Consider the following 16,122-nt stretch of genomic DNA (forward strand, 5'->3'; position numbering starts at 1 on the left):
AGCTCATTCTCCAGCACCATGTCTTCCTGTATGCTGCCATGTCCCATTATGATGATAATGAACTAAATCTCTGAAATTATACGACAGTCCCAATTAAATGTTTTCCTTTGTAAGAGTTGCGGTGGTCATGGTGTCTCTTAGAGCAATAGAAACTCTAAGACAGAATAAATACTCCCCATTTTTCTTCAGCACTTCAAAAGTAATTTCCGAATGCCTTCAGAGCTTTCTTTGTTTGAAACAGGATGTCTTTGTGTAACACTGGGTGTCTTGGTATTTGCTTGTAGACTAAGATGGCCTTAATTTCCCAGAGATCAACCTGTCTCTACTTCCAACGACCAAGGGTTAAAGCCGTAGTCTACTAAGCCTTGCAACCTTGGAAATGGATTTCTTTTTTAATCAATTTTTTATGTATGAATGTTTTGCCTGCATGTACGTCCATGCAGTATGTGCATACAGTGCCTACAGAATCCAGAAGGTGTCAGATACCCTTGTCCTAGAGGTACATACAGTTGTGAACTACTGGGCAGGTGCTGTGAATCAAATCAGGGTCCTACAGACCATATCTCCAGCCCTGACCTGGAGATTTATAAACTGTAAGTGTTGTCAAACTCACAGTCCAATTCTTTACAGTTTCTCAATTTCTCCCCATTTGTATTAGTATAAACCTAAGATGAAGATATTTGAGGGTAGATAAAAGATTAGTATTGGAGCATTTTTTTGTTTCCTTTCAGTATGAATTTCATGTTTACTAGACAAAGAATTTGTCAAAACTGAATGTATTTGGGGGTGAAACTTCCAATGAACAGCAAGAAATGGGGCTTATATATAATGTACCTTTATAAGGTTTGTCAGAAGCATAAATTTACTAATACACAGAAAAATTAGAGGAAAAAAATCAAGGTTTTTGTCACAATTTTTTGATACATTTTTGTCATTATTGTTTTTGTATACAGAGTTTATACAGTTCTGCCTGTTCTGATCTACTATGAAGACCAGGCTGGTCTTGAACTCGCACAAATACCCCTGCCTCGGTGTCTGAAGTATTGGGATTGAAGGTGAGCACAACATGATAGGAAACATTATGAATTTGTAGAGGCTGAACAAGATGTTTTATTATAGCTTTTCTCAGGGGCTTGAGAAATGGCTTAATGGCTGAGAGCTCTGGCTCCTCTTTCAGAGAATCAGGGTTCTATTTCCAGCACACAAACAGGTAGCAGCTTACAACTGCCTATACCTCCAGATTTGTGGATCTGATACTATTTTGGCCTCTACAGGCAGAATGCATACATGTAGTACACAAACATACATGCAGTCAAAATTCCTATATACATTTTTTAAAAAGCCTTTCAGTTTGATTTGCAGAATTTTATTGTAATATAAACTCTTTGATATTTTTCATGATCTGGCTATTACAAATAGTGCAGCTATGAACATAGTTGAACAAATGCTTTTGTAGTATGTTAGGGAATCTTTAGGGTATATTCCCAAGAGTGGTATTGCTGGGTCCTGAGGGAGGTTGACTCCCAGTTTCCTGAGAAACCGCCACACTGATTTCCACAGTGGCTGCACGAGTTTGCATTCCCACCAACAATGGATGAGTGTTCCCCTCACCCCACATCCTCTCCAGCATAGGCTATCGTTGGTGTTTTTTGACTTTTGATATTTTTCTAATATATAAACCTCAAAGCTTTCAAAAATTTCCTATCTTTATGCTTCTATTGTGTATACTGTTGTGATTTATAAGCAGAGAGTACCGGATAAGTGCTACATCACATTATTCACAATGGCATTTTTCTCTCCAGTATTTTTCTGATGTGCTCGAAGAGTTGAGCATTTAGTACAAAATTCACATTCTTTACATATGCAATTCTATCTCCATTATGAACTCTATAATATATTCTAAGATTTGAATACTGGATGAAAAATTTGTCAGTCCTTGCCATTTGTAAAGTTTCTGTCCAGTATTAATTTTCTAATGTGTTTGAAGACCTGAACACTTAGAAAAAAATTTGTCACATTCTTTATATTTGTAAGATTTCTCTCCAGTATGAATTTTCTGATGTGTTCTAAGAGTAGAGGTCATAGTGAAGCATTTGTCACATAGTCACCATTCTATGGTTTCTCACCTGTGTGGATTCTGTAATGCATTTTAAGATGTGATAATTTGAGAAAGGACTTACAACATTTTTTGTCTTTGTATAATTTATCTAGAAAATGAATTTTCTACTGCCTTTCTAATAATGAATAGTAGTTACAGGACACTCATTGAATTGGTAAAGTTACTCTCCAGCATGCCTTTTGTTTGTATGCATTTTTTGATGGCTTTTAAGTGCTGAGGACTGAGGAAAGGACTTTCCACATTCTCTGCATTTGTAAGGTTTCTCTCCAGTATGGAGTCTTTGATGTGTTTTCAGACTTGAGCACTGAGTAAAAGATTTGTCACAAATGTTGCATTTGTAGGGTTTCTCTCCAGTATGAATTCTCTGATGCTTTGTAAGAGTTGACTTTAGAGCAAAGGATTTGTCACATTCCTTACATTTGTGAGGCTTCTCTCCAGTATACATTTTCTGATGGCTTTTAAGTGCTGATAAGTCATGAAACGCCTTTTCACAATTTTTGCATTTGTAAGGTTTTTCCCCAGTATGGAGTCTTTGATGTATTTTAAGATGTGAACACTGACTAAAAGATTTGTCACAAACATTGCACTTGTAGGGTTTCTTTCCAGTATGAATTCTCTGATGCTTTGTAAGAGTTGACTTCACAGGAAAGGATTTGTCACATTCCTTACATGTGTAAGGCTTCTCTCCAGTATGCATATTCTGATGGTTTTTAAGTACTACCAACAGGCGAAATGACTTTCCACAATCTTTGCATTTGTAAGGTTTCTCCCCAGTATGAAGTCTTTGATGTGTTTTAAGACTTGCACTCTGCTTATAGGATTTGTCACAAATGTTGCACTTGTAGGGTTTCTTTCCCGTATAAATTCTCGGATGTATGATGAGGCTTGAGGTGGTACTGACACATTTCCCGCGTTTCCAACATTGGTGTGGTGTCCCTCCAATGTAGATTGTTTGTTGCAAAACACTGTATGCAGAAGAGAAAGAGTCATCATATTCACCCTGTCTGTGTTCTTTCTTTGCAGTGTAGAGACTGTGATCTTGAATAATGATAGAACCCAAATTTAAAGATTTCTTGCAGTCTTTAGGTTTGAAAGGTTCTTTTCCAGTGTGCATGCTTTCATGTCTATCAGGGTTTGATGAGTCAACAGAGGCATCCCTGTGATCACTGCATCTGTAGCTATTAGAGTTTTCTCTAGTTCTGTGTGTTTTATAGAGTGCACATGTGGAGGGGTCATAAAGCACGTTGCCAAGCTCATTACACTGATGAGACTCCTTTTCATTATTCACATGTTGACAGACTGGATCACATTTGCAATAGTTTTCTGAAAATGGGTAAAATTCAGGTTAATTGGCTTGTTCCAATAATAAATATGTGATAAATGACAGACTCTCTAAGTTCTCTCATGAGTCAACCAGCAACTATTTAGAATAGAGCTCCCATAAGTTAAGTTTATTCTTTCACTATAACTATATGGATTCTCACAAACAGAGTGACCTTCATAGAAGATGAAACATATACTAGAGGAATCAGTAATTAGTCGTTGGAATGAAGCTCAGTGACTGATTATAATTAGAATACATCTCTTTTTAAATATTTATTTCCTCAGATATTGGTGAAAAAGAACTTAATCTAATCCCAGATTCACAGTATTTATACTTCCTAGTGAACAGCAATGAAGAGTACTGTCAGAATTCATTTTAAGATTAAAGGTTTACTCAAAAGCATCAAAGGTTTTATTTTCTTTTTTTTTCTTAAAAAATGCTTTACATTCTCCAAATTTGTAGATGCAAAGCAATTATTCTGCCAGACACTATAGGATCTAGATTGTTTAAGGCAGGGCTGTCATGGGCAGCTATTGCTAATTTCTATCTTCCACTGTCTGAGCTCCAAACACTGCAGTGTTTCTTAAATTTCCTCATAGGGTTAGGATGGAGTACAAAAGAATACACAGTATATCACAACTGATAATTAGGAGGCCAACCTACCACACACACACACACACACACTTGCTGGAGGATAAAACTCACAAGGTAGGGCCTGTGAGGAATAATGCCTTTTGAATAACTGGCTGCCTCTACCTGCAATTCTCTGTGTGACAACATGGTCCCCCTTTAATTCCAGCTTGGGGACTTATCCCACAAGCTTAGCAGTGTATTTCTCATATGTTGAGCCCAATATTTCTATGTACTGATAGAAGGATGATTTCTCCTCACATAATGTATTTCTGGTAAATAAAATAAGTCATAGCCAAGTTTTTGCTCTACACTGTGATTAAAAAACTGAAAAGCCTGTTCTTTATAATTATCTTAATGACAGAACAATTTGGTCAGACAAGGTGTCCTGTAAGAAAATGCAACTTTCACAGATAAAAGTCAAGGACAGAACTGTCGCAAGCCTGGATTTGTTAACTCAAAGCCTTTCATATATTAAAAAGAACAAGAAGTGTACTGAACTCACTCTGCCTCCTATGACAGAAAATGTAGCACTCCCCTGCTTTGACCCTGAAGGCTATTAACACCTTGTATACACTTTCACCTCAGTTTATTGATACAAGATTTTAACTTAGAAGACTGATTATGTTTTAGTTCTGAGATCTGGATCATTTACAAGAAGATGTTGTACACTGATTAACCATCTTCAGAGACAGATAGCCTTCGTGCACGGTTACTGATTAGTGTGTGAAATACATGCAGGTGGCTGGAGTGGCTGGGAGATGTCAAGTCCCAGATTTTGTATGAAATAGAAACAGGTCCCTTCTTTGCTCTAAGCAAACAGAGTAGAAGAAGTATGTTTTAGAACTGAAAGGATTTTTATTGCCAGTTAACATTTGGTGGATATGCTGATCTGAATCATCATTGTACATTTCCTCCTTGCTTTATGCAAGTTGCCATGGTTACTCACTGACACAGTTTCTGAAGCACAACTGCATTCTCTGTGCCAGGAGATAACGGTGTTTTGCTTTTGTATGTTTTACTGATCACAAACTTTTAGCTTACAAATTTAGTCAAACTTTGAGTGTACAAATTCCTTGTTTCCTCCTAAAATTTCTATTTGGTTTAGTTTTCTGCCCTTTAAGAGATAGCTAGATTTTTTTACAGCCAGGGCCACAGCCAGTCATTAAAATGGTGACAAGTTATTGCTTTGTATAACTTTTCTGTCTGCAAAGAATGCTTTGTGACCCTAAGAACACAGCCTATTAACAGAATGCTGCAGCCTTGGAAAAGAATGCCATTGTATGTGTATAAAAACTGCAGAGATTTCAAACTGGGGACAGAAGAGTAAAGAACATGACTCAAACAACATCCGTATGGGTTCATTCTGTTACCCCTCAGATTATAAATATCCTAAGTCCCTTCCACTCCATTGTGGCCTTCTGACTCAAACCCTGGAGGTAGCCTTGGGAGCTGGACTCTCAGGCTACTGTTAAGGCTATTTTCAAGTCTCTCTGGACACCAACTCTTGAGATTATTTCCCAGAAGAGTGTCTGTGTATTCTCCAGTGGAAAGAAAATAAAGGATGCAATATAAAGACAGCAAGGAAGGGAATTACAGAGTAATCCTATTCCATGGACTCATTTTAGACGTAAAGTTAGGAAAATTATTTTAATTCGATGTCAGCGTAATAAAATAAAATTGCATTTTGTGCTAGTATTAAGTCAGCAAAATTCAGGTGCAATAAAACACAACATCTTCTAACAGTTACAACAGGCAGCATGCATCCTGAATCAGGACAATACACTCAGTCAAATGATCAGGAATCCTTTTAAGTGGAATTAAGTATAGCAAAACCATTTTCAGCTCTTGATTTCTCTTTCACTGGAAGCCATCACTGTTGTTCTACTCATTCACTAGCCCACTCTGTTGTGGCTACTCTCTCCTCCCCACATTCCAGGGCTATCTCATTTGCTCTGAATAGGTGACCAGGCTTACCTTGCATATAGTCCACATATTCTGTGAAGTAGCCCAGAGTTTTTAGAAAGAATAAAGACATGTAACCAAGTACTGGGTCCAGTACATGAAGAGAACACAAAGTAGAGGAATATAGGAATGAATTTTCAATTGCTATTTCCTGTACATTTTCTAAACATATTACGGGAGACTTTTCAGTTTGCATACTTTGAGTTTTTTTCAAAATTAAAATGATGTCAAATGCAATGATGGACATTAAGCTTAAGTTATAGATGGAAAAAGGCCAAAATCCTGTTATCTACAATCTGTCCCATCTAGAAAATATGTTAGGGTAGTGGTGGAACAGAAATTGAAGGAATATCCAACTAACGTCTGGTCTTACTTATGGCCTAATCTGATGGAACCTACAGACAACACTGCTTGGGTAACCAAGGACCAAAGACCTAGACAGACCAAAGAACAAGGGTAAAACCAAAAACTACTGCTGTAAAAAGAAAAAAAAGTACCTGTCTTGAAAAAAACAAAAACAAAGCAAAGCAAAAAAAAGAATTAAAAGAAAAGAAAAAACATTATCAAAAACAGCAGAGATACACAGGCAGACAACATGTGGAGAGAGAGTCGACATGGGAAGTCTCCATCAAATCCCTTCTCCTCACAGCTCAGAGAACCAGGCACAAGAGGAGGTGAAAGGAATCTAAGAGCCCAAAGGGATAGAGGACAAGAAAAGAACAAGGCCCTCTGAACTAACTAGCTAAGTGAAGTGAACTCACAGAGACAGTAGCAGAAGGCACAAGGCCTAAATGGATCTGCACCAGGCCCTCTGCATATGTATTATAGCTTAAGCTTAGTCTTATCATGGGACTCCGGAGTGTGAGAAAGAATGGGTTTCTGATGTTTCTGTCTGTTCTAAGGACTCTCCTTCTTCTGCTGGGATACCTTGTCGAACTTCAAATGATGGTTTTTGTTTCATCTTATATTTTATTTTGCCATGCTTGGTTGTTATCTCTTTAAAAACTACTCTTTTCTAAAGAGAGAAAGAAATGGAGGGGATATTGAGAGGAAGGGATATGGGAGAATTAGAGGGAGGGGAAAATATAATCAGGATATACTGGATGAGAAAAGAATCTATTTCAATAAAAGGAAATAAATGAAAAAGAAGATATGCATACAAATATTATATTCTACTAAGTTTCTGAATGTATCATGGGAAAAAAATGAGGGGTGTATGATACCTCTAAGTGGAAAACAGAAACCTCTAAAATGAAAGGAAAAAATGAAGTATCATGAAAAAGTTTTCATCTACTACCAAAGTTTCCATAGTCCCCTATCAATTTCCATGACAGCTTTAACAGAGAGTCCATAACCTATAAAGTTGTTACATACAAAGGATGAATTAGGAAATCTACAAGTCAAATTTCTCACCCAGAGAGACCAGGTTGCTGTAATTCTCCAACATCACATCAATGTACAAAGTCCTCTGAGCAGAGTTCAGACACTCCCACTCTTCTTGAGTGAAGTCCACAGCTATATCCCAGAATGTAAACAGACCCTGAAAGAAAAAAGTATAGTTTGATCATGTGATACTGAACAGAGTGTTTCCTTGATATAAGGAGATGTGAAGAAATGTAGATGAGTGAAGACAATTACTCAAAAAGATGACTTCTAAATAATCACATTCTATAAGGAATATTCCAACTCTCAGACAATAGGATGACACTGTAGTCTCACACGCAATATACATGAAAGAAGGTGTGGACAAGGTTAACTACTTGTTATGGATGCCATGTTTATATTCCACAAATCACAGTGTGCATGTCTCAGAAGGAAAATCTGTGACGAGGAAATGTGATTTTAAATGCTTTTCATGTTGATCATGCTACAATGATTCAAAACCCGTATTTAATATGAGAAGCACAGAAATCTAAGGAACACAGGAAACATCCTCAGGATATGGGATAAGCAAGAACTTTCTGAATAGTAAAAAACACAAACAGAACTGGAACTAACCAAGTATCAACAGATGGGACTACATAAAAATAAAATCATTCTGATAATCAAAGGAAACACTCAGTAGAGCACACAGACACCCACAGAGTGGGAGAAAATCTGTACCAGTGACACTTTGGATATAAGTTCATTGCTAGAATTTACCAAGAATTACAGAAATTAAATTCCAAGGATATAAAACTGCCAATCAATATATGGCCATATGATCTGAATAAGCATTTTGTGAAAAAAGAAACACACATGGCCAATAAATGTTGCAAAGTGTTCAGGATCCCTAAGATGCTGTCACGGAAATGCAAACTAAAACTACTTTGGAATACTGCCTCACTCTGGCCAGAATGGCTGTCATCAACCAATCCGACAATAAATGTTAGAGAGAATGAGGAAAGAAAGGAACCCTAATAGACTGTCATTGTGCTGTGTGTGTGTGTGTGTGTGTGTGTGTGTGTGGTGCAAGTTAATACAGAAATCGTGGATAACAATTTAGAGATTAATGAAAAAAATTAAAGAAAGATCTAATGTTTGAACAGCTCTTTTACTCCTGGGCATATATCCAGGGAATTCCACATCCCATTACTGAGATATTTATACCCACATTTATTGCTGCTTATTCATGAAAACAAAGAATTGAAATCAACCTAATTGTCTTCCAACAGATCAATGGATAATGAAAACAGTACATTTATATATATATATATACATATATATGTATATATATATGTATACACACACACACACACACACACACACACACACACACATATATATAATGGAATACTATACAGCTGAAGAGAAAAGCGTAAAAAAATTTACAGGATAATGTTTGGATTAAGAATGTAATAGTAAAAAAAAAATCAAAAAAAAAAGAATGTAATAGTAAGGTCATAGAAGTCAGAAAAAAGAAACCACATTTTGCCTCATTAGAAAAATCAACAAATAATATATGTATTGGGGAGACAACGTACATGTGGGTACAGCAGAGCATGGAGAAAAGAGAACAAGAAAGGCTAACTATCAGGAGTTGAGGTAATGAACACCAGTTATGAAAAAAAATATAAAGCTAAGTGCTTTTCCGGGTCTAATTTTGTCTTTGGGTTTTGGTACTGTATAATTAAAACAAAATATATTATAAATTTTGTGAAAATATAAAATCTCATATGAGGCTCTAGAGTTTCTGTTCCCAAAGACGACAACTCTAACTGTATAGAATTACCTTACGTTGTATAGCTTTGGGGTCTGGCTAAGTTCAGTGTATGGGTTTTTTTGTTGTGTGTTTGTTTGAAAAAATTTTTATAAAAAAGTTAAAAAAATCAGAAGCAGAAAATTAAAGTCTTTCAATGTCTCAAAATATAAAATTTCCAGAAAAAATAGTGGACATGATGACTGACCTGGGACAGATTAACTGGAGAATCAGCCATTTCTTTCTGTTTCTCTTCTTTGAGTTTTTCTTTCAGGAACAAAGAATAGATGGCTTGCTGCCCTTTCATATAAGAAAATGCAAAAGTTAATACTGAAAGCTGTTAAAGAAAAATGTCAAAACACATGAAAAGAGCTAACAAACAGAACACTACCAGGTGTCTAATAAATGATTCCAAAGACAAGAGAACACAGAAATATAGTTAAGCCTGGAGGGAAAATAATCATCAACCATATTGTTGCAATCAGAAAAATAATCTCTAATAATAAACTAAAGGAAAAATATACAGAGAAAATCAGAGGAATTATCCATGAGAATATGGGAAGTAATACATTTCACAGGAAGAACTGATAAGTAGAGGAGAAATGGGAAGGAATCATCCATGTGCAAGATAGTAAACCACAAATTCTTATAGTAAAGAAACAATACTCCTTATAACTCAACTGGCAATTGCTGTGGAAAATCCTTTTGTACACTGTGAAGATTTGTTGCTGTAATTTTTTTTAAACAAAGAAGCTGACTGGCTAATAGCTAGACAAGATAAGGCTAGGTTGAAAAAATCAAACTGAGGATGCTGAGAAAAAGAAGGACAAAGTTAAGAGTGTTGCCAGCCAGATGGAGAAAGTGTCAGATACACAAAATGGAATACAGGTAAAGGCCGTGAGCTTCAAGGAAGTATATGAACTTCCTAGAATTGAGGTAAAGTGTAAGAGCTGGTTAGTAGTAAGCCTGAGCTATTGGTTGAGCATTTACAATTAATATAAGCCTCTGAGTAATTATTTAACAGTGTGAGGAACAGGGGAACTTCTGCTTACAAGCAACAAGATTAAAATCAAAACCATAGGAGATAAAAGCCTATGAACAAAAATTCTAGCCACTCTGAAAATCAATACAGAGAATTTAAAATTAAATATACAAAACCTCAATTTAAATCTAGCAAATGGGCCAGCTGTACCACTCCTTGGCACATGCTCAAAGGACCTGACATCCTACTCATTGCTCACCCATGGTAATTGATGTCTATTAACAATCACTACAGAAGGCAAACAAGTTAAATGTCCTTCAACTAATGAATGAATGGTGGAAATATAAAACATATATACCATAAAATATTAGCTGTAAAGAAAATTGAACTCATGAACTTTGCAAGTAAATGGATAGACCTAGAAAAGATCATACTGAGTTTGATAACCCAGACACAGAAAGAGAGACAATGGTTGTTCTCTCTCAGAGACAGTTCCTAGCTCCAAATCTTTAGACGTCAATCCACAATCTGGAGTGACTGCAGTAACCAAAAGAGCAAAAATAGACCACCGTGGGGTGTGGGGGAGTAAAAGAGAGGGGAATAACTAGGAACACGTGATCTGAAGGGGGAAATAGAAAAATGAAAAGGGATTTAATTATGGAGAAAGAACAGAAATAAACAGAAAAGGAGGGTAAAATAAGAGTAAGTATAAGTATGTCTGAAAACGTCATAAGGAATCTTACTATTACCATCTACCAAAAATGCCTATAACATATAAGTCTGTGTATCCAGTTATAGTTAGAGTATAAATGAAACATTCTCATCTGTGCTGATAAAGCACAAGAACGACAAATAGTCTAACAAAACCACCAGCTCCAAGTATAAGAAACCTGCTTTAAAGTTGTTGGTCACAGCTATCCTTGAGATTACCTAACCAGCTACTGCTGTTGTCCATGCTTTCTTCCTAGACATAGAAGGTGAGTTCCTATTGTGAAGCCATGCACTTTGCCTACAGACCCCAGAGGACTTGAGAAAGTTATGACCTTAAAGCCTACTCCATGCGGATCAGCTTTCATGGTACCAGAAGGCAACATGCAGCCTTCCAAAGGAGGGAGTCACCGAACATTCCTACCCAGCTATGACACCTATGAACCACACACTGATCTACATTGCATGCTAGTGCTAAGGGAGCAAGAGTGGCACACAAACCTTGGTGGTGACCACAGCTTCTAATTGGACTGAAGACCCTCTCGACAGGAGGGAAATCATGCCTGGTACTGGAAAACTGGCCAGTTTCCTCAGGGCTAGTGAAGTCAGGGATTGTGGAGGAGACCGACTTCATTAAATTAGCATAATCGCTAACTGAATTCTAAAAATTTTACTTATTCACATAGATAAATGTTGTCCCCACCCCTAACCATGGAATGTTCTTTTTGAAGACATGGAGATTATTACAGGAAACCACAACCAGTCAAAATGCAGACTTGTGATGCTCAGTTCCCAGTGACACATAAGCAACACAATTTTTGCACCTCAGGATCAGGGATCACTGAGAAAGAGGAGAGGGAACATTTTAAGAGCCAGAGGAATAAGACATTCGCTGAGAGATTGTGACTCCTAGAAATGTTGGAGAACCTACAGGCATGAAATCATACAAACATGGCTGACTAAACATGAGCTGAACGAGGACAACACCAATAGACATGCTAACATGGAAAGAAAAAGCTCACTAGGCCTCAATTCTAGTCAAACACAAAGGAATTCTGAGAGCTGGAGAAATAGTCTTCCCCAGAGAAGAGTGCATCCAATACCAAAAGTTCATCTCTGAAAACATACAGACTAAGCAGGCTGTATTTTAAAAACAATGAAAAAAAAGTTACTAAGAAATAGTAAATGCAGGGGGCTGGAGAGATGGTTCAGAGGTTAAGAGCACTGACTGCTCTTCCAGAGGTCCTGAGTTCAATTCCCAGCAACCACATGAAGGCTCACAGCCATTTGTAATGAGATCTGGCGCCCTCTTCTGGTGTGTGAGCATACAGGGAAGCAGAATGTTGCACACATAATAAATAAGTAAATCTTTAAAAAAAAAAAAATAAATTTAAAAAAATAAAAAAAAGAAATAGTAAATGCTTATGTAAAGTCAAGATTTTAAATTATCTACATAAAAATTTCTATAAGGGCCTTATACCATTTTCTACTATTGATACTCACATAAATAAAACTTAATAGGGCTAGATAGATGGTTCAATGGGTATGAACGTCTGTTACTGCTTTAGAGATCCAGGTTCCATGCCCAGGCTCCAGAGGGTGGCTCCCATCAGTCCATATACACAGTTCTAGAATGCACATGATATAGAGTCATACATGCAGCAAGGTGCTCATAGCAAAACTGATTTCCTATCCCACTTCCACATTCACTTCATCTTTTTCTACTCCTTCCCCAATTCCTCCAAATACCTGCATCCTTAGCCACTGACTCCTCCCTCTCCATCTTGGAGCACTGCACATGAGAAAGAGATTCTTCAGAAAGTAGCTGGACTTCTAACACAGTACTGTGCTCAGTACATGAAGAGGAAACAAAATAGAGGATTATAAAACAATTTTTCAATTGTCATGCAGTGTCAGAATACTGAAAATATTTAGAAAACATTGTTAGTTATTGTTACTTGAATCCCACTTCCAATCACAGCTCAGTCAAATCTCAGAGGCGGTAATGTAAGTGAATGACTGGAATGAGAATCATACCCTAGGGAGGTTCTGTTATCATGGACTAAAAATGCTGGCAGCCTTATACCTCCAAAAAATACTCAAAACAAGAGAGAACATTTTATGAAAATTTCTCTTTGTTCCTCTGAGGATTTCACTTTACTCTGTGAAGTGTGAGATTCTATAAACACACAAGTCACACACACGCAGATTAGTTTTGCTAGGAACTCTAAGGAGCAAAGGAGACTGCAAGCAAACTATTCTCACCCACAGAAACCAGACTGCTGTAATTCTGCAACATCCAGTCCCTGCACAAAGTCAGGGCCGGGCCTAGGCATTGTGGCATTGTCCTTCCTCCTGGGAGAAGTCCACAGTCACACCCCTGGCTGACAATAGAGCACAAAGTAAAAACAACAGTTTGAATCTTCCTGTTAGTGCACACTTTTAGTTCTAGAATTTGGGAGAAACAGGTGGGTGGAACTCTGTTTCCCAACCCAGTTTGGTCTACAGGGAGTTCTGGGCCAAAGCATCACAGGTATTTTGGGTCTCAAACAAAGCAAACGTAAGAACCAAGAGCTAATAGTTGTCATGTGTCCATGGTCAGAGTGCTTTTCTTAGACCAAGGAGTCAAGACTATTGTAGATATTTTTCAGATGTAAATGAGTTATCATAATTATTAAAATATGATTTCTAATATTCTATAGTATAAAGTCTTTTCTTCTTTTGAACGCAGGAGAAAGTGGGGCTTATACATTACCCAAAACTATAGGGTGAGAGGGTTTCCAAAGGTTGGTGGAATTTTTGCTAAGTAGGAACTTAGCAAAACATTTTATAATTATTTGATAGAACATTTTATCAGGGTATCTTGCAGCTATACGTCAAACTCAGGGTGGGGATCATATGAAATTCCAGAAACAGCTTAAAGTATGGTCAACTTGAATTTGGCAGCAAACAGAAACGAACTACAAAGCCAAAGGTGGTATTTAATCCCAGCACTCAGGAGGCAGGAGCAGGTGGATCTCCGAGTTTGAGGCTAGTCTGGTCTACGGAGCAAGTTCCAGGACAGCCAAAGCTACACTGAGAAAACCTGACTCAAAAAACAAAACAAAAAACAAAATAAAACAAACTGAATTGAACTTGTTTTGACCTTATAACAAATGGCTTCTATCCTTAAGATGGAGTCAGGATGGTCAATCATTAACCCTAGATGTCCTGAAAGTCACTGTAGATCAAGCTGGCTTCAAACTCAGAGACCCATCTGTCTCTGCCTCCATGTGCTAGGATTGAAGGCGTGTGCCAGCACCACCTAGCTCATAATGCCTTTTCACTGGAAAGACCGTGAGCAGACATCTCAAACAGCATACTGTACTTTCCAGACTCCAAGGTACAACACTAAGAAATGAGCACAAGAGGACACGTTTTCTTTCTCTTCCATCCTTTTCTTTCCTTCTAATCTTTTATTGTTGTTTTTTTCTTTGTTTGAGACAGAGTCTCTCACCATGTAGTTGTGGGTGTCCTGAAAATCACTATGCTGGTTTCCAACACAAGGAGATTCACCTGCCTCTGAATGTGCCAATGAAACACTGGAATTCAAGGCCTGTGCCACAAGATCTGACGAAGATTCTTTTCTGAGTGGTGTATTTACACCACAGAGAGCGTATGTCTCAGATGGAAAAATAATAAAGTGTGAAAAATTTATTTTTAAATGTTAATGTTTACAGCCATACATGTAAAACTCTCAAATGAACAAACAAACAAACAAATAAATAAATAAATAGTCAGGCGGTGGTTGGTGCAGCACACCTTTAATCCCAGCACTCAGGAGGCAGAAGCATGAGGATCTCTGTGAGTTCGAGGCCAGCCTGGTCTACAGAGCAAGTTCCAGGGCACTCTCCAAAGCTACAACGAGAAACACTGTGTCAAAAAACCAAAAACCAAAAAAAGCAAAAAATAAATTTTTATTTGATTAAATCTGCAGCCATTCCTTTCATGACTAATATTTAAACTCTTCCCTGGGATAATAAACCCCCAACTCCCTAGGTATAATACGAAAGTTAGCCTGGATGAGTGTAAATTTGAAGAGCTTTTCCTTTCCATCATAGCAAAAAGAACTGTGTTTGCAAATATCAACAGATAAATTCAAATATTCTACTATATTAGTTTTATAAAAGTATTTTGGCAATAAGAAGTTCAATTGAAAAAAACCAGGCTTATTTCATATGACTAAAATACAAGAAGGCAAAGACATTCAAAGCAGAATTTCAGAGCCGGCTTCCTTATGAACATCAGGGAAACAGCTCGCATCCCTGGTCCCTTCCCTCCTGGGTCCCAGCCCCTCAGCTCCTCTGACCTGGGAGGTTCCAGGGCCGCCTGGCAGCGGTTCCCGCCACTGCGCTGCTGACTTTCCCAGGCAACCCGGCGATTGCGGCTCTGGGGAGTTTTCGCGTCCCCGCGACACCCCGTACCCAGGTCTGCACCACGCGGTTCTCCACCATTCAGGTTCAGGGGCAACGAGAGAAAAAAGGGCATTCAGCACTTCTGCCTTTGGCTCCTCAATCGATTTTAATCACCTCACCAACAAGATTGCCCAGCTTCCGCTTACGTCACTACTCTAACCCCTCCCCTTCTCCGTTCTTCCTTTACGTCCAGCCAATGTGCCACATCGTTCCAAGCTCTGTTTCCGGGTTAGTATCTCCTCCCCAACGAACCGCCCCTCCCTCTCTGTCACAGGCTGCCTTCCACCCAGCTCCTGCTGTCAGGCTGCCCTGGACCCGCTCTGCACAGCCTCCTCACATGCTTGCTGCCAGCCTAGACCAGAAGTGATCTAGGAGGACGCTGCACCTGCCCCACAGAGAGTCTGAGCATTTTAGTTAAAAGACAGGCAGGCTAACCTCTACCTGACTACAAGCCTCCTTGGCTACATACTTAAGACCAAATGATAACTGGAAAAATTCAGAAGCCAGAGTCCCAACCAAACAGACATGACAAGTAAAATTCAAATACTACAATAGTGCTTTGGGGGAAGACATTCAGAAACGTGGATTTTAAAGAAGTTTGGATAGTTCACTGCAAACAGCCCAGGGATGAGTTCTGAACTGTTTTCGCAACTAGATGTTGATCCTTTCATTTCCGTGACACATGCTTAAGGTCCTTTTGGATAAAACATATCTTTTTTCTTTAAATGCAGTGGTGAATGTCTAGATTCTTGGCTGTTGTAG

The 16,122-nt window shown here is 38.1% G+C and overlaps 1 protein-coding gene across 4 annotated transcripts; it reads right to left on the reverse strand.

The window, feature by feature from the left end:
• Positions 1 to 1,966: 1,966 nt before the first annotated feature.
• Positions 1,967 to 15,506, reverse strand: LOC125411836 (uncharacterized). Of its 4 annotated transcripts, XM_048452241.3 has the most exons (7): positions 15,255 to 15,506; positions 13,172 to 13,290; positions 12,656 to 12,750; positions 12,410 to 12,534; positions 9,425 to 9,516; positions 7,452 to 7,578; positions 1,967 to 3,442 (listed from the first exon to the last, which is right to left on the reverse strand). In XM_048452241.3, exons 5-7 carry the CDS (start codon positions 9,452 to 9,454, stop codon positions 2,280 to 2,282), a joined length of 1,320 nt encoding a protein of 439 aa, XP_048308198.3. In that variant the 5' UTR covers positions 9,455 to 9,516; positions 12,410 to 12,534; positions 12,656 to 12,750; positions 13,172 to 13,290; positions 15,255 to 15,506; the 3' UTR covers positions 1,967 to 2,279. The 4 variants fall into 4 exon arrangements, with proteins under 4 accessions (XP_048308198.3, XP_085547336.2, XP_048308202.3 ...); XM_085691210.2 differs by lacking the exon at positions 9,425 to 9,516; XM_087910423.1 differs by lacking the exons at positions 1,967 to 3,442; positions 7,452 to 7,578; positions 13,172 to 13,290 and having other exon boundaries at positions 9,484 to 9,516.
• Positions 15,507 to 16,122: the final 616 nt, after the last annotated feature.

This window comes from Myodes glareolus, chromosome 1 (genome assembly GCF_982192425.1).
Source record: "Myodes glareolus chromosome 1, mMyoGla1.1, whole genome shotgun sequence".
Lineage (NCBI taxonomy): Eukaryota > Metazoa > Chordata > Mammalia > Rodentia > Cricetidae > Myodes > Myodes glareolus.